Here is a 27,634-nt window from a genome sequence, read left to right on the forward strand (position 1 = left end):
TTCCACCTTGAGTATCTTCGGGTTGTTCAAACCATAGACTCTAGAAAGGACCAAGGCCGCACACGAGACGCCCCGTCGCAAAAGATTTAAGGTAAGACGAGCGACTCTGAACAAGGGCAGGCTGATAAAATGTCACCCATGTTTCTCGTTCGGGTTTTCGAAATTTTTATTTTTTTCGACAGATTATGACACTGAATGCATGATGCATGTCATAAGATTGAAAATGCATACTTTCTCTAGTAGGCCTACTATACTAGTTACGCAAGACAATCGACATCCCATTATAATTTATCAAATGGGCTATTTCACGTTAAGTGTAGGCCTACACTTACAGTCCCACAGAGGGTCAAAATTGGAAGTCCTTAAATTCATAAAAATTCTATGATTTTTAGAACTTCATGATGTACCAAATTCAATTCCAAAATATCAGAGCGTGGGATCATCAATAACATTGTTAAATTCATCACTAAAGCATCAATGGGAAAATGCATGGCGTCTGGAGAAAACAAAACAACACTCCAAGTTAACCACTTCAGTGCTATGTACCCTAGTTCAAATAATGCATGGGTCAAAATTATATGCATTTGTTTACATTGTTCATCAGATGATAATACACATTTTTTAATCATTCTACGTGACATTTTTTGTTTAAAAATTAAAGTGCGGGCTTCTGTAAATCCAGAAGCAAGTTAAACGATTGTTGAAAAAACATGAAACTCTTTACTTAATTATAACCGTATATCCTCTTGTGTATCATTTTTCTTATCATAAATATCAGTTCTGATGTGTTTTAATTAAATATTGTCAAATTCCCATATTTTTCAGTAGAACTTGTGTTTTCTGAGCTTTCCAATGTATGGGTGTCTGGAGAGGATATTTTGTTTAACAATCAGTTTTGCACTTTTTTTCGCTGATATTCAAGCAGCATACTTATCTTCATCAGTCTAAAAGTTTTCATCAGATAGCTTCAGATGTTATTACACACAAATACTGCTAAAAAAGCATACCATCTTGTATTTTACTTTTAATGAAGGCTCCTGTAAATCCAGACATAGGTCACAGCTATTTGGTGAGGCATGAAATCCACACTTTCACCATCAAAACATATCTTGAAAATAGATGTTTCTGACTACAAATGTTCACTTTAGATGTGTTGTCAATATCTAGATGAAACATTCACTTGAAATAAAAGTTCATGCTTTTTGTGAGCTGTTACAGACCACAGTTTTTTGGTTTTTCTGGAGAGGACATTCTGTTTAACAACATGATATCATCAGATATTGGCTACTTTGAGTATTGTGGTTAAAAACTAATGCCTTGTCTTGTTAGAGGGAAGGAGAAGGTTAATTTTGTTAAAATAAAGTGAAACATTTACCCTTGGTTTTGTGTCAATTGCCGATTTACCCCTGTTCTGGAGAGGACACAGTTTTAACGCGGAATCAAGACACCAAAACTGGCAGGTTGTGATATTTTATACAAATATCCTCAGAACTAATTGTCCTGTTTTATGATTGCGGAACACCCTGAAGATTCTACAGATGCAAGTTTTGGCAGGAACTACAAATTTAGTTTCAATTTTGGTAGTAGGCCTACTTGTTTTGGAGAGGACATCGCTTTTTTTGTTTAACACAGAATCTACATAATTACAAAAATGGTCATAATTTTCGCAATACTGGACCAATTTATGCCAAATAACTTGCATTGCACTGTGTATGCTTCATACTTTCTTAACAAAGCAAAAGCTACAAAGGAGGCTTATTTATATTCCCAAGAAATCATTCACAAAACATTCAAAATATGAAGTAGGACCCGGGAGTAGGACTCCAGAAATGTGTTAAAACTGCATGTAAATGCAAAAATCTGATATAAAAAGTTGTCAGAATTTAATGAAAATGCTCCTGTAGCTTCTCCTCCATAACACCCATCTAATAAAATCACCCACATTTTATAATGTTCCAAATTCAGGTGACCAGAAATGCTGAAGCACCATTTTGAAAAGTGCACACTTAACGTGAAATAGCCCAAATCAGCAGTCCAATGTTTGTTGGGGGACGGGTTGTGTACAAATAAATGTCATCCATGTTTCTCGTCCGGGTTTTCGAATTTCGAAATATTGGAGGACTGGCCTTTTATTTTTCCGACAGATAAATCATGACATGAATGCCCGGCCCCAACTCAACACAAAAAAGTTGACAACCATGAGAGTTACCAAATCTTTAAAAAGTCCCTTTTGCATTGATTTTTCATCAAATTTGACCCCATTTTCATGCAAAATCGAGGACAAAATATGGCCAAAAACAACCCCTTTTTGTGGTTTTCAATGACTAGAATTTCAAACACCCGCTTTCAGTGATTAGAATTTCAAAGACCCCTTAATCAATGACACTAAATATTTACATAAAATTTCTGGATTTTCTCAATTACCCTTTTGTCCAAATTTCGTGGACAGTGTAAATTAAATACCCCTATTTTGCTAATTTCACGGGCATGAAGAAGAAAGTCACTTAGCACCCCCTGGATTCGAACCTCGGACCCCTCGCATGCCACGCAGATCAAGTCCTGTGGAATGCATGCACGCAGAGTGGTTTTAATAGTGAGCTTTAAAATGAGTCCTAGTTGGGTTAGGGTTAATATACTCAAATCGACATCCCATTAGGCCCTTCTCGCAATTAGTTTCCTGTTTAGGCCTACCGCCCACGTCCAAAATTGAAAATCTCAAAATAATTAAAGGAGTATTTTGTGATCCTAGCATCCTCTTTTTATGACATTTTTCAGTAGATATCCACGAAAAAAAGTTTATTCCCAAAATTTCAGTTGATTCCGATTTTGTGTTCGCGAGTTATGCATGATTAGGCCCTTCGCACTTGATTATTTATAGTTTCCTGTTAAAGATTTTGAAAAAGGGACGAGGTGACTTAATTATTTAAATATCTTTTATTTTTTATTTTCTTTATATAGTTTGAACTTTTACAAGCAACTACATGTATTGACTCGTTTTGACTAGACGAGAGCAGGCATTTAATTATTTCACAACAATATTTAATTTTATAAATAAGTGAAGGTGGAGTATTCATCATTATTGTTGATATTAGTCAGAAAATGGCAAGCAGAATTAGTTGAAAGTTATTTTAAAGGAGAAAATTAGAAATAAAAATAAAATTTAATTAATCATTTTGAGTTTTTCAATTTTGGATGCAGGCGGTAAACAGTAAAATAATAATCAAGTGTGAAGGGCCTAAATGTGTAATATACTGCTCCATAGACAATGCGTTGTAATAAAATATCAACACTAATGATGAATAACCAATGAGTACAACTTCACCTTCACTTATTTATCAAATCAAATATTGTTGTGAAATGATTAAATGCCCGCTCTAATCAAAATGAGTCAATAGCATTTGCTTGTAATACTTCAAAGGAACTTCAAACTAAATAAAGAAAATAAAAGATAATTAAAAGTCACCTCGTCCCTTTTTCAAAATCTCTAGGAAACTAATTAGCCTATCAAGTGCCGAGGGCCTAATAATTTATAAAATCATCAGTCCGATGTTTGTTGGGGACGGGTTGTAGGAGTAGGTTTACATGTATATGATACATGTATTTATTTATTTATAAAGTCCAATGTCTGTGCTGAGGAAACTAAGTTGGACAATGGACATGTATGGATAACTATTAACTAGTGTACACCCTTGGTCAGTTGGCATGGAAAGACCAATTTTAATTTTTTTAAACTTTCACTTGGATCACTGAATTGGACTTTAAAGGAGGGTAAACCTATTGGCTTTGGGACATTGGTTGTCTTCAAATGACAAATAAATGGAGGATGAGTCCTTCTTTACACAGCTGTGATGTTCTTTCTTGTTTGCATTATGTCTTTGTAGGTGCCTGGACCAAAAGAAGCTTGCCGTGACAGATCATGCCCATTATATGGAAAACTCATGTATCGTTTGGATTTGAGACTTCATGTTCTCAAAGAACATAAGCTCAATATGGCATCCCATGATTTACTGCCGCACTGTTCCTCCAGTGGGTTTTCTAAAAGACTGATATGAAATATCGTCAAGCAAGGCAATGCTATCATCCCTACTGTCCTAAACAAGGGTCGTTCTTTGGCAGATTTGACAAACATTTAAGAACTACACACAACTTGACAGTGGAACAGTATGACACCTTAATGGAATTGTAAGTACATACCTGATCTCGTACCGTAAAACCCCGTCTACAAGCATATATGTGCTTCTGTTGAAAGCTACATTAATCCAGTTGCTATTATGGAGTTTGAGCAAATAAATTACAGATCCAAGCATATACAAACAAGTTTTATTTTAAGACCGATCTATTGTATTGGTATATTAACGCTTGTTTCGAATTAAATAAGATTTTAAGCTTTTATAAGAAACACTATATATGCTTGTAGACGGGGTTTTACGGTATATTGATGGGTATACCTGATTGACACCCTCCCCACCCACTTTATCCTATCAAAATGGAGATTTTTTTTTTTATTTCACATAGCCAAAACGGCTTTTATTTCCCTGTGCTCAATGGGAGAAAAACATGTATACAGAAAATGAAAAACTACACAGAATTACATAATGCAGGAGAACATTGATAAAAAACATTACATGATGTTTGAAAAGAGCGCAATCCATTACAGCTTTTTAAAAAAGAATGGTGAAAGTTAACAACACATCTGTTCTAAAACATGCCATTTATCAATAAATTTGTGCATTGTATTATTAGTAATAGCAATTCGTTTCTCAAGCTTGTAGTGAAATTTAATCAATTGCAGAAAAGACACAAAAGATGGCTTTTGGTTTTTAAATCTACTGTCGTAAATAACCTTTTTGATTAAAATGACACATATATTCAGTAAAGTCTCAGAACCAAAACCAAAAAATAATATGCTTATAGTTTAAATCAATGTTTCCATCAATATTGTCTATATACCATGATCTAAAATCATCCCACATTTTCTTCGCATATTTACAATCCCAAAACAAATGGTTCAAAGATTCAGGAGAGTTATTACAAAAGGTACACATTTCACTGTTCACAAGGTTCATCTTATACAGTCTACTATTTGTCATTAGACAATTAAGATTAATCTTATATTGAAAAATCCTGGTTCTTATATCATAAGTTGACTTGAAAGGCATAAGATAAATAACACTCCATTCATCGTCATTAATATTAAACTCATTCTTATACTTTTTCTGTGATGTTGGAGGCTCTTGTATTCTCTGTACAAAAATACGATTAATACATTGAGATGTCATTTTACTAATATTGATTTCTTTATCTTCATGATACAACACGAAACCTTTAGGAGTACAAAGATCCCTGTCAAAACCCTGTTTCAAAACTTGTTTCCATGAGGAAGGAATTGCATCAATAATGCTCCTCCATTGCAAAAAATACTTCTTAAAAATCCCCTTATCACTCCAGACCTTGAATGGAACAATCGTACCATCAGTGTAAAATAAGTCGCTTACTAACTTCATACCGTGGATCAAAAAATGCTGAAAATAGATGGACTGGCGATTCACAAGGATGCGACGATTGTTCCAAATACATTGCTGTTGTGGGTCGACATTATCAGGATTTGTTAAATTAATATACGAAATCAACATATCTTTATAAAAGGATGGAATATGCCATTTCATTATTTGCTTTGGGAGATATTGCAATAAAAGATTAAATCATTACCATATGGGATGATAAATTCATTCAAAATAATTTTCCAAGGTGCTGAAGTGGTATTGTATTTACTAACCCACTTAATTTTCTGAGCAGCAAAAATAGATTTTACATCAACCATTTTCAGCCCTCCTTGGTCAATTTCACCAATAATTGTGTTTCTCTTAACAAAACCTTTACCTCCATTCCAAAGAAAATTATAAATAATAGTGTCAATTTGCTGAATCACATGGTCAGGGATATGAATGACTGATGCCAAATAAATAAATTTTGATAATGCAAATGTTTTGATCAAGAGGATTTTACCAGAAAGGGTTAAGTTTCTAGTTTTCCAAGTATTTAACAGAGTCTTTATATGCTTGATTTTTGGAACAAAGTTCAGATTCCCAGCAGCATCATTATCATAAGAAAAATACACACCCAATGCCTTAACAGGATTATTTGGCCACTCAACATTCAATGGTTTTTCTTTGCAATTTCTCTTAGAACCAAGCCATAATGCTTGAGATTTACTTACATTTAATTTCAATCCAGAGACCTTAGAGAAAAGATCTAAAACATTTAAAAGATTATTTGCTGACTGAACGTCATTTAAAACACATGTAGTGTCATCTGCATACTGAATTAACTTAAGTTCAAAGTTATTCACAATTATACCCGAAATAGATGTGTCTTCACGTATTGAACATGACAATAATTCAATCGCCAAAATAAACAAGTAAGAGCTCAATGGGTCGCCCTGCCGCACGCCGCGCCCCACCGAAAAGTAATGTGATGTAAGCCCATTATTAAGAATACAACTACTAATATTAGTGTAAAGGGCTTTGACATACTTGACAAAACTTGGACCAAAATTCATTCGATTTAAAGCTTGAAAATAAAGTTCCACTCTAACGAATCGAACGCTTTTTCAAAATCTAAGAACAAAAGAAGACCTGAAATATTTTTTAATTTAGTATACTCCATAATATCATTAATAGAACGAACTGAGTCACCAATGTATCTACCTTTAACAAATCCACTTTGGTCAGTATGAATCAAATTATGAATAACCTTTTCAACTCTCATCGCTAGGGCTTTAGAGGCGATTTTGTAGTCTACATTAAGTAAGGATATGGGTCTCCAATTCTTTAACTTGCATCTGTCTTTACCTTCTTTCTCAATCAACGTAATCACAGCTTGCCTCTAGAGAAGATGACATTTCTCCTTTATTCAAACCTTTATTTAAAACATGCACCAAAAAAAGTATCAATTTTATTCCAGAATTGCAAGTACCATTCACATGATAAACCATCATTACCCGGACTTTTATTCTTTGACATTTTACTAAGTACATTAAAACACTCAACTTTTGTGAGGTTACCTTCACACTTTATCATGTCCATGTCAGTTAAAGTTGGTATGGTATTACCTTGCAAAAAGGTATTATTTCTGGAAGAAGTTATATCAACCTTCGATTCATAAATATTTTTATAGTACTCACTTTGTGCATTCAAAATAGACATAGGTTTAATAATTTCTGTACCATCATCAGAAACAATTTTTTACACTGCTTTTTTCTGCAATTCCTTTTTTCAAGGCCCAAAAAATACTTATTGCTTTTCTCACCTTTTTCTGCCCAACGAATTCTTGAGCGAACAATTATACCATCAATAATTTTTGTATCAAGCTCCTCCAAAACAGATTTAACCGAATTAATCTCATTTAAAGTATCTTGAGAAGGATCATTAGCCAAAGACTTCTCCAATGAATTAAGTTTACTGCTAAGCTCCTTAATTCTGTCTCTACGAAAAACACACTTTTTCTTGGCATACTTCATTGTTTCATTTCTAACCTTATATTTGATCCATTCCCATTTAACTTGAGGATCAGATAAAGAAACATCATTTAACCAAACATCAAGATTCTTGTTCATGTCATTCACATAATCATCCTCATTAAGATATGAATTATTGAATTTCCAGTGACCAGGACCCCGTACAGGGTCTTTTTGAAGTTGTACATTCAAAGTGATACCAGAGTGGTCAGTTCTTAAACCTGGAACAATATCTGCTTTTGTCACATACTCAATTAAATTATTGCTTATAAGAAAATAATCAAGTCTACATTGAATAAGGGGATTAGGTTGTCTCCATGTAAATCTACGAATATTAGGATGTAAATATCTCCATATATCTAAAACATCAAAATTATCCATAATATCAGAGATTTTTTCAACAACATTCTCTTTAATTCTTTCATGACCACCTTTTTATCAAGCATAGCATTCAAAATACAATTAAAATCTCCTGCAATAATACTCCTTTCATTGCTACCGAAATTACTTTCATCAAACAAATCATTTAATTTTGAATAAAAATTAATCTGCATGTTTTCAATATTCGGGGCATAAATATTGACCAAAGTAAAAGTTAATTCATCTTTAACAAAATTAATCTTCAGAATTCTACCTTCATCATCTTTGTAAACATCAGTAACGTCAATATCACATCCATTACGAAAAATAATTGCAACACCTCTACTATTATTTGTGCCATGCGAGAACAAAATCTTTCCACCCCATTCATGTTTCCACTTAGATTCAACACGATCAGTGCTATGAGTTTCTTGCAATAAAATAAAATCAGCTTTATTTGTTCTGGCCCAATTAAAAATACTTCTCCGTTTCTTAAAATCACCAATGCCCCTTACATTCAAGGACACAATTTTCAAAGAGTCAGTCGAAATCATTTACACACCAAGTGGATGAGCATAACCACAACACAATTAATTATGCATGTATTTTTGTCACGACACCTGTTCAAAGTCTCTCCACGTGGGCCCCACCTCGAAATCCACTCAAAATAAACAATGCGCATGCGCGGATGAGTGTCAATCAGCAAAACACAATGAGATCGAGGGGCAGGGTTGACAACAAACAAGTGGTTTGACATGATGACGATATAAACATGTACAATTGCGAATTTATAAATTCCAAACAACATGCAATATATTAGCAAAAGTTCTCCTTTAAAACACAAATTGAACATACACGAGCACAACTGAGATATTTTTACTACCTTATACACAATATTCAAGAGAAAGTAATATTCAGATCTTGTTAAAAGATCGTAAAAGACAAGAGGGTCTGATTTACAAAATGATGGAAGTTCAAGTCCCTCCAAACCCGTACGTTGAAACGGGCTTGCAAAACAAATAAATGCGCACCACTTTATCAACCAAAACATGCACATAATGTGCAAATTGCTTACCGATAGTCCACCGAAATAATTAGAAAAACAAAATTTTCGTTCTGCTGTACACGAGACAGTAAATATTCCATAAGTGGTACAAACTTGAAAGTCTGGGTTCATCGCGAAAACATCGCGCAAGTTCTTCTGTTAAATAATCCAATATTTCAAAAACAGGTCCCGAAAGTATTTTCATCGCGACAACACATTAAAAAGTTCCAAGCTTGCAGTCACAAACGTTGTAAATCCATACAATCTCGCGAAAGTTTAACTAAAATCCTGCAGTTCTTGTGCAAAGCAAAAAGGAGATCCAAGCGCTTTACTTTTTAAAGTTGTCCAAGTCCTCAGAGTTGAAATCTTCAATATCGCTTACGGTAAGTTTCTTGTAGGCTCCACCTCGCTTCACCAGTAGACATGCTGGAACTGTCCATGGAACAAAAGCATACTTTCCTTCTTTTATCAGCTTCTTGCGAAGACCAATTAGTTGCTTTCTTTCTGCTCTTACTGCCTGAGTTACGTCGTCTGTAATGAATATTTTCTCACCTCTATATTCTTTGTCTTTGAGATATTTTGATGCAGATTTCAGGAGTACTTCTCTATCTGGATATCGCAAAAGTTTTACAAACATTGGCCTCGGAGCGCCTCTGCGTATGGCTTGTTGGGCTGCCATTTTACCCATAGGGCTCCTGTGTGCTCTCTCAATTTCAATGTTTTCACCGTTCTCAACTTGCATATAATTTACAATGAAATCCTCCATAAATCCACAACAGTCAGGAGAGTTTTCACTATTTTCCGGGATTCCCCAAAAAACTAAGTTATTCCGGCGGGATCTATTTGCTAAATCATCCAACTGTTGTTTCATGCTATCCAGTTCAGTTTTCATTACGAAGGATTTTCTTTCTTGTTTCATATCTTCCAATGTAGCGTTTACCTGCTCAGCACTAGCTTCTAAATCAATCACTTTGGTTCTCATGTCCTTCTGGTCTGATTCTAACTTCTGCATGCTCACTTCCATGGTATCAAGACGGCTGATGACTTTATTCAAAAGTTTCGTGATTTTATTTAACTCACGCATAATCGCACCGTCGCCATCTTGCCCATCTGTTCGAGCCTCGGAGCTCTGTGTATCTATGGTATCAGTGCTATCATCTTCACGTTGTTCAATATCCCGCCGGCGTGTTCTTCTTTCGCCTTTATTTCCATCCTTTTTGTCAGGCATTATATCCAATATGCAATTCAAACTGTTCTATAGTAGATATACAATTAGTCCATGTACATGGAGATTTTGATATCAGAAGAAAGCTCATGCTTTTCTCATAAGCCCTGTGGAATTTTATCTGAAATACATTCAGTTATGTCACTGTGCTTGTGTTCTGGTTCGTGGAATATATGCTGGGTTAGACCTGACGTTCCCGGGGGGTCACTCCCATTGTGGCCTGTACACCATCCGCGATAATGAAAACGCGTAAAAGGGTCGTTTTTCGTGGGTAGGCACGCTACGCACGTATCACGTTTAGGGTGTCAAAAATATGAACAAATGGAAAAAAGGGTAGCAAAATTGCAATTGCTAAATACGCGGAAATGAAATTTAGGGTATGAAATTTGATCATTAGGAATGAAATCCCTGTTTAGGGTGTCGTTTTAGCCAAGGGTTAAATCCTTGTTTAGGATGCTTTTCAAAAGTTGATTATCGCGGATGGTGTACAGGCCACAATGGGAGTGACCCCCCCCTGGCTGACGTTGCTCCAGTTTTGCCCCCCCCGATACCTTAAGTTTTTTTTAATTCCACTTTACTCTAGTTTTTATATTTTTAAGAAAGTACACAGTTTGCCCTTTCTAAAAATATAGCATTTGTGTCAATTAATTATCTGTACGATCACTTTACATGTACAGGGTGTGCAAAAAAAGGCAAACATAATATAATCCCATTGAAGTAGCTCAATATCCTAAGATTACTGACTAAAATCTCAGTTTTGATGCGGCATATATGATAGTCTGAAGATAGATTGTGCTCATATGAAACTAATAAAATGATAGCTTATTATACAGGGTGTGCCAAATTTTACCGTAGACTGGGTGAAATCAGTGGTGAAATGCTTTTACTGAGTGGCCAAATTCCCAGCTGAAATGTTGACAGTTGAATCTACCACTTGAAATTTTGCTATATTTGTTTATGTTTTTTTTGTATACCATCAGCTTTCCAAAAATGTATACTTTCACTAGTTTTAGGGTTGATAATAATGGAGATATTCTAATTGGAAACATGATTGTTGTAAAAATTTGTAATATTTCTATTTTCTAATGCTAAGGGTGGCGAGTTCAGGACACATGGCCGTATACTACGTATACCGTTCTATATATGAAACATATTTTTACTATATCAGTTGTCTCAATGTAACCTGTACGAAACTCGGGGAGGTGATCCTGGTTGCGAAGGTAATTTGTGAAATGTCTAGGGTATGCGCTCTCAAAGCTGCAAAATCCCTGTGTTGTTATTTAAATGGTTTATGGAAGAGAACAGTGTCCCTCCACCCCACCCTACCCTGACAAATATGAAAGAGACAATTGCGAAGGCAAAGGAACAGAAAAAGGAAAAGAAGAACAAAGAAAACACTGGATAGAAGCTCCCCAGAATTGCCCAGTCCCAGTGCATCTTCTGTGTTGTTGCCCATTTCCAACCAAGATTCACCTCGATAATGATGGTCCAAAATAGTGAAAATAGCAATGCATGCTACTCGCATCTACATTGTCCCAAAATTTGTTCTTTGCAACCCCCCACAAACACTGATGGGAATAAATTTCTATTTTGACCCTCCTCCTCCATGACCAAGAAAGCTGACTATGCCCTTGATACAAACCATGCAGTTTAGAATAAGTTTTAAATTACCGGAAGGACAGGAAATGGACAATCTATATTCTACAAATTTCATATCTCTTTCATCTTACAGGTATGAAGAGCAACGCAGCTATTTAAGGAAACATCCTTTAGACAAGTCATCAAAATGTAAGTGTTTTTCAGTGTTTCATTTTAAAAGAGATGGGGTCCCACTCAATGTAATTTCAGCCATGGGCAGGAATAATTCAATTTTTTGCTGATTGAAGATTATCCCCACAGTATTCAGTACATATATGTAATCTCTTCGCTCATGCAGCATGCATAGGGCTAAACTTGTAGTGCCATGTAGTCAAAGTGCAAAGTTTTACATTATCTATTTATGTCAACTAGACCCTCCCTGCTGGGCAATTATTGTTTTACTCTCCATCCTGGCACTAGCAATTTGACATGATATGATCCCACTTTTTTGCTACCATCAAAAATTGATGTTCCTCCCACTCCCTGGTGCCTACATTTGTTATAGTATGGCGCTTCTGCAGTGATTTTCATCACTTGTTCTTGGTCACATTTTGTATGCATATTGATCCCGAGTCCCTGTTGTTTTTGCAGGCTAGGTTTTAAAACACTGTGAGCCTTGGAATTTTAATTTTTGCCTAGCGAAGTTGACCTACTTATGTGCCTATATTTTGCCACCCTGTTACGATAATTGTGTAACTCACTTTTCGGCCAAATAGAATTTTTTTTGCTTTAAATTATATCTCTAGTTAATGTGCATGTGCTTTAATAATGACATCAATGACGAACGGACAAATGGTGAGTTAGGCAGTTTCACACAAGAATTTATGCCTAACTCAGCTGTTTGTTTTAATTTTATATGTTAGTAATCCCGGGATGTGATCACCTGAATCATTTCTGATATTTCCAAAGATTGGTGAATATCATGTTCGAACTATATTTTGTACTTTTACTAAAAATGACAAAGAATGAGTTGGGCAATTATCATAGCAGGGTAACGATTTGTTGTTTTTTGCAACCCTCTTACCTTAAAAATTGAGCTCAAATTTGCCCACTTTAGGAATCAATATAAAAATTGTGATCAATACTTTTTTTAAGCTATATGTATAATGTTAAACCACCAAATTGTAGTACCTGGATGCTTGTAGGCCAAAATATCATCACCCTCATAACAAAACTGCCTAAGTCATTCTCATTTGCAATTTTGATTTTCGGAGTAAAAAACACATAATTAAACGATTTCCAGCCACATTCTTCATTAACTTGTGGAATACGGTACATCACAGAGATAGAGATGTATACCACAAGTTAATGAAGAATGTGGCTGGAAATGTGATTAATTATGGGGTTATTATGAGTTTATTATGCAAAATGAGAAACATGTAAAAATGACTTAGGCAGTTTTGTTATGAGGGTGATGATATTGAATTCTCAAAAATGTAGTCACTAAATCATAGGAGTCCAGTAAAAATATCAACAGATCATTTAACATTGATGGGACTAAAATCACATTTTCCCCAGTAAAGTTTATTTGATCAAGATGTTAGCCCAGATCAAGAACTTGGCCTTTCAAACCTGAGACCATTAGAGCATGATGACATTAGGTCGTCTACGGCCGCTTGTCCAATCAAATTATGTGTCTGCGAACTAGACCATTCCCACTGACTACGAATAATACCTAAAGTGTGGTTTACGAACATTCAATCCCTCCATAGTTTTGTTTCACCTTTCTTTGTAGTACCGTACTAATGGTTTTGCATGTTGTTTTTCTTTTGGAAATATAGTTGGATTTGAATTAATGTTATGTTTATTTTATTGCAGTGGAAAACTTTTGCCCAACAATGGAAGAGATGAACCCTAATCACCCTATTGGTATGTGCATAATCATCATAATTCGCTGTAGAAGTGACGTAAAAATTTGATTAACTATCATAGCAATAGATTGAATACTATAACGCCCTGCACTACAAGCAGGGAGCATGTTTGGCCGAGTGGATAAGGCGCCCAACTCATAATCCATAGGTTGCGATTTCGAGCCCCGCTCGTGCCAACATGTTGTGTCCTTGGGCAAGGCACTTTGTCCTCATTGCCTACTGGGGGATGGGGTTGGGTTTGGTTGGATGTTTGTATAGTTTTTTGTTTCAATGTTGCAATATTGGCGCTGATTAAGCTGCTGCCTGCAAATTGCATTGTGTCTGTTTAGGTGTGTTTAATGTACAATTCTAGCAATTTGACCTGCGGGTCACCATTAGAGTTTGTAATAAAACCTTCCTTTCACTCATCACCTGTGTATGTCTGCGATCATAGATTGAATACAATACTGCTCTAATTTTCAAAAATACTTATCTTACAGGTGCGAGTGATCAGCAGTAGTGTAGCCAGCAGTGGGGTAGAGTGCCCCCCTGACAAAAAATGAAAGAAAAAAGTGCCCCTGACAAAAAATAAAAGAGCAAATCAGAAGGGCAAAAGAAAAGAAAAGGGGCAAGGAGCCCTTTTCTACCGAAATTCAGCCCGATCATGGGCCAAAATAGTGTAACATGCGATTTTTTACACGCTACGCCGCATATCATCCATGTATTGTATGATGCAACTGCAATTTTTTAGTCTGTGCCCCCGAAATTTTATCCTCCCCCCCCCCCCGACCAAAAAAGCTGGCTACGCCCCTGGTGATCAGAATGCTATGTTCAATGAATAGGTACCATGTGAACGTTGTAGTGCAGGGCAATATAGTCAAAAATTGTATTCATCTATTGCTATGGTAGTTGATCCGATTATTACGTCACTTCGCCACCGAATACATCATGTAGTTATATTGTACTAATTGCCAGTGTGGTGTATTTCATAATCACCATGTATAGGCCTACAATTTAAGGTCCTTTCAACTTTTCAAGAGAGGATTATGGCATTTCAATGGGGTCACTATTTCCATGACGGAGGTGTAGAGGATACAATAGGAGCTTTAAAAATATTTGAAACAAATTTCGACAAAGCCTTATGTACTAGTATATTATTATAAAAGCGATGTTTTTGAATAGTTAGACCTTGCTCCCGACCTCGCTTAATTACATGTACTTCTCATATTATCACAGTCACAGGCACCTTTTTGCTGAACCATGAAATGGTATCAGCCTACATGTATATAATTGAGCACATTGTTTTTTGTTTTTTTATGTCTATGCACTTGCTTACTTACTAACTTACTTACTGACTATCCTTTTGGTCTGAAATAGAGATATCTTGAAATGCCAAAAAGGTATATGATTGCCCAAGGTGTGTCAAATGAAAGAGAAAAATGCATGTAATAACAATATTTTTCCACCAGTGGGTGACACTCATCAAAAGGCATATGGGTCAATTTTCATATAGTGTCAAATAAAAGAGAACATGGGTCTTTTTATCTTTTCAGTTTTCATAAGTTTATTATTCAGAAACGAAAACGATTAAGGTATTAGACCTGGGATTTACTTATTTTGGTAACTAAACATCACATCATTGTTAGGTTATACATATATGATGACCATATGGAGAAATACATTTGTGCATAGTTTTATGAATATTTATTAGCTAATTTGCATAATTAATTAGCTGGAAAACCGAGAAACGCCAAAAAATGTAGAGCAAGAACTAAACATCGTATGAAGCTCATTAAGGCATCAAATTAAAGCTCTCAACAAGATATGTGCATTGAGCCTATTTGTACAGACTTAGGGGGGTAAGGCTATCAACTGTGTCCAAGACTCATATCATGTGAAAGTTTCGTCATGGGCAACTTTCGTATGGCAGACATTTCACATTGAAGTATGCAGTTAACAATTTCAAAAGTAGGCTCAATGCACAGATCAGGAATTAAAGCATATTCATTCTAAATTTCAGGCCAGTAGGGGGTGTAGTTTTGTTTCCACATTTTTTTGCAATTCAAATATTGGTGAAAATATGAAATACGAGAAAATTGACTTTAAAGTTTACAAAATCAATAATGAATATTAATTAGCTAATTAACATAATTTTGATAATTAGAATGATTATTTTTACTGTTGTAATTACATTTTGATATTCAATGCAACAATATGTTTGGTTAACTGGTGCATTATGGATCTGTAATTAATTTGTATTTAATGATTTCTAAAATTTCACTGCTTGAAAACAATACAATACATGAGAAATAAAATGCATGTATTAATATGGGATAACGCTCATTATGGATTATTTTTGCATTTTCTGTTGACAGTTTTTCATTTCTAAAATTTGAACGGAATGTTCAATTTTGATCAAATAAAAAGCAAAAGAAAGCTGAAAGTTTGGGGAATTTCATACAAAAACCTCAAAAAATTACATTTTTATCACCCAATCCCAGGTCTAATACCTTTTAAGTGATTTCAATAGGTTATAATAGGTGCTGTCAATCACACTACTCGTGTCAGTCTGCTGAGTGTAATTTGATATACTACTACTACCAGTAGGGGCACCCAGGTGGCAGGCATGAAAGTAAATGACTCCAGTCAAAGACAAAGCTTCCTGGTTGCTCTTTTGCTGGCAATTTATTCTCCTCTTCTTTGTTTCTCAACTGCTAACAATCTAACAATGCACTTTACATGTTCATTTATGTATTTAACATTCTCCATTTATCATTTTAATTCAAACAGATCCACAAACTGTAAAGGACAAAATTGATGTCAAGGGTAATAAAACCTACCCCAAGAGGAGGCTTCGGACATTTTCTGTGGTAGCAGATAACATTAAGATCTTCAACACGTACCAGCATGGGAGAGAAGATGTGGAAGTACATGCAGCAGACCCAAAAACAAAGGAGCAATTGATATTGCACTTTGACACTAGGAAACTTGTGATTTCAAAGGAACATGAAACAATTTTTATGGAATCAATATTTTGGCCGTTTAAAGATCAATCCTTACTGCAACTTAGACAGGATAATGTGTGTCATATTGGAAAAGAACCAGCTCCCCGGCTACCAAGGCTCAATTATATTAAATCAATTATAGATAAGTGTCTTGTATTGCCACTGCAGTACAAGTGTTATATATGTAGCAGGTGGCATAACTTTGAATTGATGCATTCACCCCGCTATTCACCAGATGATTTTTTTGAGCAGTTATATATGTAAATGTAGAACTTTCAACCATATGTGTTTCTAAAAGAACTCACCCAATGGGGTAGAGTCACTAATTAAAGCCATATTGTATTTTCTATAAAAACAGATTAGTATTTGCTTTTCATAAAATGTAACACGATTTGGTCCATGGGGGCCAAAGGCGGCAAATTTGAAACTTAAGATTAAAGGTAAAAATATGGAGTAAAAAAACAATAAAATACATAAAAATTGACATCAAAAAACTTCATAACTTTAGAACCAAGTATGCTAGACCTTGGTGTTACATCATAATCCCAAGGGATGGGGGATAACCCCTCCCAATATTTTGGCGGGGTCGTCCATACAATCATCCCCCCAATGTTGACACCTGCATGTGGTTTTCTGACCAAATTAACCTCATATTTGGCCACTTTAGCCCCAAAAGTGCAATTTTTTGCTGAACCATGAAATGGTATCAGCCTATGAGAGAATGTTACTAGCTTACTAACTCACTAACCATTTGGTCTAAAATGGGCATATCTCTAAATGCCACGAAGGTATGACCCCATGAGTGGTGTCATATGAAAGAGGAAAACATAAAGAATATAATAAAATATAAGAATATAATACAAATATTTCCAAATGTCATCCAGGGGTCCACTAATAACACAGTGGTAACAAAAGTTATGTTTATGATAGAGGCAAGAATCCAATTACTACACTGGAATTTCAGTGACCCAAGACAAGCGGTTTGTTATTTACGATAAGAAATAAGGTACCGCTAGTATGTACCTCATTTCCTATCATATATACTGAACCGCTTGTTTTGAGTCACTGAAATTTCAGTGTAGTAATTGGTTTCCTTGCCCCAATAATATACATAACTTTTGTTACCAGTGTGTTATTATTTTTTGAGAAAATGCAAAAATAATCACAAATTCACCACAGGGGTGTAGTACCCCCTTAAAACTCATCTAAATTTTATTTTTTGCCATGTGTATGCACAATACATTTTCTTAGCTGATCTTTTTGGTATTTGATTCACAGTTTCATTTTGCTCAGTGATGTTCTTTTGGCGTGAGTCACTTGAGCCTCCATCTTATCATTTGGAAAATATAATATTATATACCACCATCACAATTCACATCACCAATTGGCTCCATCTTGATTTGACAACTTAATTCTTGTTGTTTACCTTGGTTGTAATTTTGAACTTTGCCGAATGTATAGTTTTATATTTCATTTGAAATGATCATCAAGTAGAACCATAACATGAATTCTGCATGTTCTTTTTTTATTGTTCTGAAACCATCTTAATTTGTTTGGATATTGAATTGCATGTATTTGACATTTCTCTGTGGTGATGTTTAAAATTTATTTTCAGTGAGTAAATATATGTGGCTTGTATATTCTATTCAAATTATTATGCTAGTTGCTGGGTTCAAACATGTATATTAAAGTAATAAGATTTTAAAACTGCTGCTCTTCTCAAAAGTGATTTAAAAGTGGCTCAATTTAATACAGCATTGTGGTAATCATTCAAATCCTGTCAGATGCACATGTTTGCTTGCTTTTTCACAGTGTGTATGTCCATGGTATGTCGCTTTGGGGATATTTATACAAATATGTTGTTACCTAGCTGGGGGGGTTACACCCCCAGCTAGGTACTGTAATGCTCTCCGATTCTTACCTAGCCGGGACACCGGCTAGGTCTTGTGATGCTATCGGATCTTTCTTCGTCTTCTTTCTTCTGGCAACAAATTTCAAAATGCTTCTTCTCCTACAGGTTACATCCTACAATGACGTCACTTGCACATATGCACCGGCTATATCCAGTGTCTATAAGATATTCACAAATTTGGGGTCAAAGGTCATTAAGGGGTCATTTCCGGTATAAAAGCAAATATCTTCAAAATGCTTCTTCTGCCACAAATTACATAGTACGATGATGTCACTTACACATATGCATCGGCTATTACAGGTACACAAAAGTTATTCTCCGATTTTGGGTCAAAGGTCATTAAGGGGGTCATTTCCGGTCTGAAAGCTAAAAATATTCAAAAATCACTGTTTTTACAAATTACATAGCAGAGTGTTGTCATCAGCACACATGCATTGTTACCAACCAGGGTCTTTGGGGTGTCTACAGTTTTGGTGTCAAAGGTCATTAAGAGGTCGCTTCCGGTCAAAAACCAAAAATCATCAAATATGTTCATTTTTTTATATCTTAAAACGGAACCAGACCAGAGTGATATAAACTTCATATATGCATAAGTATTATCCGATGTATGTACGGTATTTTTATTTTTTTGGTCAAAGGTCATTTAGACGTCATTTCCGGTATTAAGCTAAATAACTTCAACAATTTTTATCTCCATAACTAAGCATAGCAGATTCTTTTAATTTAAACTGTAACAATGCATTTTCTCGGTGTATATGAGGTTTTTTTATATTGGGGTCAAAGGTCATTAAGGAGGTCAAAACGTCAAATTTGCAAAAAAAATTAAAATTACGGAAAAGTAGCTGTATCCCAGCCTATGGAAGACGGACAAAGCCCCTACATGCTACAGTGATGCACCATTATTGGTGTGAGATGTCCATACTAGCCGGTCAAAGGTCAAACTTTAAGTTAAGACTGACATTTCCGGCCCCGGCTAGGTCCAGATCTGTAACCAGATCTAGTTACCTAGCCGGGACACCGGCTAGGTCTTGTGATGCTATCGGATCTTTACACAGCCGTGACGTTAGTCACGGCTGTGTCTTTTTTCTTACAGGTTCTTTCTTCTTTCTTTCTTTCTTTCTTTCTTTCTTTCTTCTTTCTGCCGACCACTACATTTGCTCTAGCACTTACATGCTTACACCGATTTTGACCTAACTTGGTCACAACCATCATTGATCATGCCCCTACATGTCATATGAAACTCGTGGGGTCAAAGGTCACGCAGGGGTCATAGGGTCAAAAACGTGATTTCAACTCAAAATGCTTCTTCTCTCACAGATTACGTAGGACCATGACACCACTTGCACACATGCATTATTATTATCCAGTATCTATGGGGTCCTCACAGATTTGGGGTCAAAGGTCATTAAGGGGTCACTTCCGGTATAAAACGAAATACCTTTAAAATGCTTCTTCTCCCACAAATTACGTAGGACAGTGACACCACTTGCACACATGCATTGTTATTACCCAGTGTCTATGGGGTCCTCACAGATTTGGAGTCAAAGGTCATTAAGGGGTCACTTCCGGTATAAAACGAAACAGCTTCAAAATTTCTTATTTGCTAAGAAAAACATAGGACAGTAACGGTATGTTCACACATGAATTGTGGTTACCCAATTCATATGTGATATTTTTTTATTTCGGGTCAAAGGTCATTAAGGGGTCACTTCCGGCCTGAGACGAAAAACCTTCAAAATGCCCCTTCTGCCACAAATAACATAGCAAAGTGGTGCCACATGCACCCATGCATTGACATTAGCCAATGTCTATGGGGTTTTCATATATTTTGGGGTCAAAGGTCATTGGGGGTTACAACACGGCTGTGTTCGTGGTCTTAGACCACAGCTAAGTCTAGTTCTTCTTCTTTCTTCTTCTGGCAACAAATTTCAAAATGCTTCTCTTACATGTTACATCCTACAATGACGTCACTTGCACATATGTATCGGCTATATCCAGTGTCTATAAGATGTTCACAAATTTAGGGTCAAAGGTCATTAAGGGGTCATTTCCGGTATAAAACCAAATATCTTCAAAATGCTTCTTCTGCCACAAATTACATAGTACGATGATGTCACTTACACATATGCATCAGCTATTACAGGTACACAAAAGTTATTCTCCGATTTTGGGTCAAAGGTCATTAAGGGGTCATTTCCGGTCTGAAAGCTAAAAATATTCAAAAATCACTGTTTTTACAAAATACATAGCAGAGTGTTGTCATTAGCACACATGCATTGCTACTAACCAGGGTCTTTGGGGTGTCTACAGTTTTGGGGTCAAAGGTCATTAAGGGGTCACTTCCGGTCAAAACCCAAAAATCGTCAAATATGTTCATTTTTTTTTATCTCTAAACGTAACCAGACCAGAGTGACATAAACTTCATATATGCATTAGTGTTACTCGATGTATGCACGGTATTTTTATTATTTTGGTCAAAGGTCATTTAGACGTCATTTCCGGTTTGAAGCTAAATAACTTCAAGAATTTTTATCTCCATAACTAAGCATAGTAGATTTTTTTTATTTAAACTGTAACAATGCATTTTCTCGGTGTATATGAGGTTTTTTTTTATATTGGGGTCAAAGGTCATTAAGAAGGTCAAAACATCAAATTTGCACAAAAATGTTTAAAATTACGGAAAAGTAGCTGTATCTCAGCCTATGGAAGACGGATAAAGCCCCTACATGCTACAGTGATGCACCATTAATGGTGTGAGATGTCCATAATAGCCGGTCAAAGGTCAAACTTTAAGACGGGCATTTCCGGCCCCGGCTAGGTCCAGATCTGTAGCCAGATCTAGTTCTTTCTTTCTTCTTCTTCTTCTTCTGGCAACAAACTTCGAAATGCTTCTCCTCCTACATGTTACACCCTACAATTACGTAACTTGCACATATGTACCGCCTATATCCAGTGCCCATATGGTGCAAACAGAATTGGGATCAAAGGTCATTAAAGGGGCCTTTTCGGTATATAACCAAATATCTTCAAAATGCTTCTTCTGCCACATATTACATAGCACAATGACGTCACTTACACATGTGCATCGGCTTTACCCAGTGCCCATACCTTGCACACAGAATTGGGGTCAAAGGTCATTAAGGGGTAAAATCTTACAATTGCATTATCTGGACATCTGTAAGGAGTATGGGGCTCAAACTCGATACAATAAATCTCATGACCAGGGAACATTTTGCGGGGTCAGGTCAAAGGTCATGCAGAGGTCAAATTTTAGAAACGCATTTCCTGGACATCAAACTTGGTGACAACAAACTTAATGATCAGGGAACATGTTGGAACACTTTGCAGGGGTCAGGTCAAAGGTTATCTGGGGTCAAATCTTTATAACGTCATTTTCTGGATATCTGCAAGGGGTATGGGGCTCAAACTCAGTGACAACAAATCTCATGACCAGGGGAACATTTTGCAGGGGTCAGGTCAAAGGTCATGTAGAGGTCAAATTTTCTAAATGCAATTTCTGGACATCTGTTAGGGGTACGGGGCTCAAACTCCACAACAACAAACTTACTGACCTGGGGAACATTTTGGAACACTGTGCAAGGGTCATGTCAAAGGTCATCTGGGGTCAAATCGTAGAATATCATTTTCTGGATATCTGTAAGAGGTACGGGGCTCAAACATGGTGACAACAAACCTCAAGACCAGGGGAACATTATGGAACATCATGCATAGGTCAGGTCAAAGGTAATCTGGGGTCAAATCTTAGAATTGAATTTTTTGGACATCTGTTAGGAGTACAGGACTCAAACTCGGTGAAAACAAACCCCATGACCAGGGGAGCATTTTTGGAACATTTTGTAGGGGTCAGATACCTCCACTACACCAACATGCCCCAGCTAGGTTTGTGGTCTATGACCACCATTTGCCACTAGTTTGCTACTGTTCCCCATTAATTCATGATATTGAAAATGAAAAGTTGACCATATGCATTTGTGATTGTTCATCTTTTACTTTTTGTTGTTACTTGTTGTCCTTTGATGTTATAAGGTAAGTTTACTTAGTCAATTTCAAGTGTGTGATGTTAAATTAGGGTCTATGTTGTTTGGGAATATTGATCTATATTTTAAATAGGTAGACTGATGAATAGAGTCTATTCATTCAATTTATTTTAGATGTCTGGTCCCTCACACTCGAAGCTTGTTAAGTAGGCTTATTTGTAAGTTAAAGTTAATCTCTTTACCAACTAAAGAAATTTAATGAATAATGTGTATTTACTAGGATTTCAACAAGTCTGTTTTTTATTATTTTTTTATTATTACCTGAGACTAATAATGTATTCGGGTATATTCTCAGTTAGTACACATTTACTGTTAATCATTTGTATTACTAATTTGCTACCAGTATAATTAAAGTTAGTTACAAGTCTAAGTCATAGTTTCAACGTGTCATCTGTTTGTTTGTTTTTAAAGTATATGTTTTTGCTGTTTACTACCAGGGACTTTTCTATTTGAAATTTCTATTTCATTAATTCAGGGACGCACCACTTTTTTATTCTAAAATCATTTTCTTTGCTAAAAAGAACCCCTTTTTCTGTTCTACTGATTGGTGGTTTTTCTCGGTGTTCTTTGTAGTACAAAAAATGCTTTTAGCCAAGAAAATGGATCTGTTAAGAACCTTTAAGGAACCTTTAATAAAGAACCATTCTTCAAGGCTTTGTAGAAAAGAAAAGAGATTCTTCAGTCAAGAAAATGGTTTTGTTGAAGCAAAAACGGTTCATATTGCTTTTCATAGCGATGAGTCATTAAATTAATTAGAAAATCCCTAGGCCTTTATTATGGATCTTTATAGAACTTTTTACGGTTCTTTATAGAACCTTATCACTGGTTATGGTGCTGTATATACGGGACTAAAAAAAAAGCTCTAATATAAGAGTGATTTAAACCCGGGGGGGGGGTGAGTCTTCAAAAACTAGAGCGGTTACCGCACCATAGCTGAACCATGGGGCTTTGGCAGTATATTGTGGTACATGTATATATCATCCCTTCTTTGTGACCCCTTAATGACCTTAAATGAATATTAAATTGTTTTAAACATGTTTAGAATGTCATAAGGGATCATTGCATTTAAATTTCAGCTCAATTGGAGCATTTTCGGAAACTTGACCTTTGACCCCTTTATTGGTCCCTTAATGACTTTAAATGAATTTTAAAATAGTGTAAACATGTTTAGAATGTCTTAAAGATCATTGCATTTAAATATCGGCTCAATGGGAGCATTTTTGAAAACTTGACCTTTGACCCCTTTATGACCCCTTAATGACCTTAAATGAATATTAAAATATTTTAAACATGTTTAGAATGTCATAAGGATCATTGCATAAAAATTTCAGCTTGATTGGAGCATTTTTGGTTAAAATGACCTTTGTTGACCCCTGTGACCCCTTGGATGACCTCTGACGTTAGGAAATATTTTTATCATATTCTATACTTCTTTCTCTTTCATTTGACACCACTTGGGGGTTCATACCTTCGTGGCATTTAAAGATATGTCCATTTCAGACCAAATGGTTGGTAAGTAAGTAAGTAAGTAAGCAAGTAAGTAACATACACTCATATAGGCTGATACCATTTCATGGTTCAGCAAAAATTTGTTTTGGTATGTGACCCGCAGACTTTTGGATGCTGACTTATACCTACTAGTAAACCAATTTTTCAAAAAAAGCCCCCCCCCCCCCAAAAAAAGACCCACAAATTTGCCCAAATTGGGTGCTCCCCCTCTTTCGGCTCGACAAAAATGTTGCCCCCCTTCCATATTAACACCACACCGTACCGGCCCACCACACCAGTGCTCATAATTATTGCACATCACCTTTAGAGCGTCCGGCGACGCAATATCATGAATTCTGGACAAGTCCTCTAGATTTTGCAAAGAAGTCCGTATGCAGTCACGTGGTTACAGATTCGGTAACCTGGGACAGGATACAAGTTCCTGCGACGTCGTGGCTTTATAAACACTTTTATAGAGGGCGGTATTACTAAAATACCAACTTAAATGTCTGTTTTAACAATATTTTTATATTGACAAGACGTTCTGAAGCAGACCAATTATGCATCTGATTATAAAAATTGAATAATATTAATACAAACTGCACTCTATATTAACAAATAAATATTATAAGACATAAGTTCAAAAAAATAAGAAAATCCAATAATAATTTCTTTATTATTAAAGCGTTGGCCTATGGGTCGCAAAGTAGCGTTTTTAGCAAATTGCTTATAAACGCAACACAAGTTCAAAGCGCGATAAGAACTGATTCCAATTCCAGATCAACTGATACCATTGGATAAAAGTTAAATGAAAATATAGTTTCTGCAATAGGGAGAGGGGGAAGGGAAGGGAAATTAATATGTACCTTTACGATTGATGGTCTAGGCCTGTTTATTTCAGGGGCTACCCGTATGGGCCGCGAAAGAGCATTTATAAATAAATGAACTAAAAGTAACACCAAGTTTGTTACGCAATTAAAGCAATGTCAGCCTACTCTTGGGTTGTGCTGGCGGTTGGGAAGGGAAGAAATGAAAAAAAGCAACGAATATCATTAAGTTCCTTATATGATTTTCTTTTCAAGGCTAGTAGAGCGTATGGGCCGCGGAGAGGCGTTTATAAATAAATGCACTGAAAGTAACAATATGTTGTAGCACAATTATAGCCTACGAACGAGTAAGCCGACTGATTGGTTGAAAGTTTCATGGCCTATGTTGACGGTGGGGTAGGGAGGGGGAGTAGAGGCCGGGATTAGAGGGGGTCAGGAAAGCAACGAACAACAAATTCATCTTCCATAATTAAACCAATAGGGACATGTTTCCGCGGTAGGCCTATGGGTCGCGAGGTAGCTTTTATAAATAAACGAACCAAAAATACTACAAGTAACAAGTATACATGTAGGCCTAATAGCGCAAGTGCTCGGTTCATAACACGACAAAATTATATTATAGTTGAAATTTTTGTGTCGTGGATTCTGTTGTGGGGGAGGCAGGGCAGTGAGACGAGAGGAGCATATGGGGAAACACAATAAATCGTACATTTAATCGGACCAATCTTATGTTTGTATGATCGAGTAAAGCGTAGGCAGTGGCGGCGCCAGGATTTTGTTTTCGAGGGAGGGGGCATGGAGGGGGGGAAGTGAATTTCAGGGGGGCAAAATTGCAAAATTGCCGCAAAAAGTGGACATTTACGTGATTTGGGGTTTTTGCCTCAAAAGTGGGGGGGGACTGGGGGGCAAGAAAAATATTTTGGGGGCAAATCCCCCCCTCCCGTAGCGCCGCCACTCAGCGTAGGCCCTATGGGCCGCAAAGTTACGGTAAAAAATAAATGTACCATAAGTAACTCATGGTCCTAACCCAACTGATTGTTGAAAGTTTCATTTGATGGGTCGTGTTGGCGGTGGGGTCGGGATGGGGAGTAGAGGGTGCATGGTGCAGAGAAGCAACGAACAATATAATTACTTGATAATCATAATTCCATTATGCATGTTTCTGTTGAGTAAGGCGGCATGGGTCGCGAAGTAGCTCTTATAAATAAATGAACCGAAATTGACACACGTTTATGCATAGAACAAGTAGGCCTATACTCGGAAATAATTGGTTGAAAGTTTCATATGATGGGTTCTAATTCTGCTTTTTGGGTGGGGGAGGAGGGATACAACAAGGGCGGCGTATAACAAATGTTCCATATGGAGTATTATTATGTTTATGTCGAGCAAACGTTATGGGCCGCAAAATCACGTTTATAAATAAATGCCAAATGTATATTAAGGTAACCACGCTGGGCTTAAGCGGGGGCTTTTAGATGGCTGATGGTGAACGTTTCATGTGATGGGCCGGTTGGGTCGGGAGGGGGAGTAGATGGGGACAGGAATGCAACGAACAACATAATTATCTTCCATGATTGAATAGGGGTATGTTTATGTTGAGTATACTAGTAAAGCGAGCGGTATGGGCCGCGAAGTAGCTTTAATAAATAAATGAACCAAAATTAACACAAGTTTATAGTGCAAATGCTTGATTATATAACACGACGGAAACAATCGGTTAAATATTGAAGGTGATGTGTACTGTGGGTGGGTGGGGGCGGTAACTTACAACAAATCTTCCCGACATGGACCATTTATGTTTAAATGGTGACTATAAAGTGTAGGCCTATGGGTCGCGAAGTCACGTTTATAAATAAATAGGCCTACACTTTACACGCCCATTATCATCATCATCATCATCATGGTCATCAGCATAATCGGTGTCATCATCATCATCATCATCATCATCATCATCATCATCATCATCATTATCATCATCATCATGGTCATCATCATAATCAGTGTCATCATCATCATCATCATCATCATCATCGTCATCATGGTCATCATCATCATTAATATCATCATCATGGTCATCACCATAATCAGTGTCATCGTCATCATCATCATCATCATCATCATCATCATCATCATCATCATCATGGTCATCATCATAATCAGTGTCATCATCATCATCATCATGGTCATCATGGTCATCGGTCATCATCATCATCATCATCATCATTATCATCATCATCATGGTCATCATCATAATCAGTGTCATCATCATCATCATCATCGTCATCATGGTCATCATCATCATTACCATCATCATGGTCATCACCATAATCAGTGTCATCGTCATCATCATCATCATCATCATCATTATCATCATCATCATCATCATCATCATCATCATCATGGTCATCATGGTCATCACCATAATCAGTGTCATCATCATCATCATCATCATCATCATTATCATCATCATCATGGTCATCATCATAATCAGTGTCATCATCATCATCATCATCATCGTCATCATGGTCATCATCATCGTTACCATCATCATGGTCATCACCATAATCGGTGTCATCATCATCATCATCATCATCATTATCATCATCATCATTATCATCATCATCATCATTATCATCATCATCATTATCATTATCATTATCATCATCATCATCATGGTCATCACCATAATCAGTGTCACCATCATCAGCAG

At 36.3% G+C, this 27,634-nt stretch overlaps 2 protein-coding genes across 2 annotated transcripts; one reads left to right on the forward strand and one right to left on the reverse strand.

Annotated features, from left to right (window-relative positions):
• Positions 1 to 20: 20 nt before the first annotated feature.
• Positions 21 to 17,567, forward strand: LOC140145421 (uncharacterized). The gene is made up of 5 exons (XM_072167140.1): positions 21 to 91; positions 3,882 to 4,182; positions 11,879 to 11,934; positions 13,603 to 13,653; positions 16,425 to 17,567. Exons 2-5 carry the CDS (start codon positions 4,049 to 4,051, stop codon positions 16,901 to 16,903), a joined length of 720 nt encoding a protein of 239 aa, XP_072023241.1. The 5' UTR covers positions 21 to 91; positions 3,882 to 4,048; the 3' UTR covers positions 16,904 to 17,567.
• LOC140145423 (uncharacterized) lies at positions 8,009 to 10,194 on the reverse strand. The gene has a single exon (XM_072167143.1). The coding sequence runs from the start codon at positions 10,147 to 10,149 to the stop codon at positions 9,250 to 9,252; it is 900 nt and encodes a 299-aa protein (XP_072023244.1). The 5' UTR covers positions 10,150 to 10,194; the 3' UTR covers positions 8,009 to 9,249.
• Positions 17,568 to 27,634: the final 10,067 nt, after the last annotated feature.

This window comes from Amphiura filiformis, unplaced genomic scaffold, assembly GCF_039555335.1.
Source record: "Amphiura filiformis unplaced genomic scaffold, Afil_fr2py scaffold_261, whole genome shotgun sequence".
Classification (NCBI taxonomy): Eukaryota; Metazoa; Echinodermata; class Ophiuroidea; order Amphilepidida; family Amphiuridae; genus Amphiura; species Amphiura filiformis.

Bases quoted from the DNA above. Each gene is read 5' to 3' on its own strand.
- LOC140145421 (XM_072167140.1), top strand. From the start codon at position 4,049: ATGAAATATCGTCAAGCAAGGCAATGCTATCATCCCTACTGTCCTAAA. The intron at 4,183-11,878 runs GTAAGTACATAC...TTCATCTTACAG, and splicing joins TATGACACCTTAATGGAATT to GTATGAAGAGCAACGCAGCT. The intron at 13,654-16,424 runs GTATGTGCATAA...TAATTCAAACAG, and splicing joins GAACCCTAATCACCCTATTG to ATCCACAAACTGTAAAGGAC.
- LOC140145423 (XM_072167143.1), bottom strand. From the start codon at position 10,149: ATGCCTGACAAAAAGGATGGAAATAAAGGCGAAAGAAGAACACGCCGG.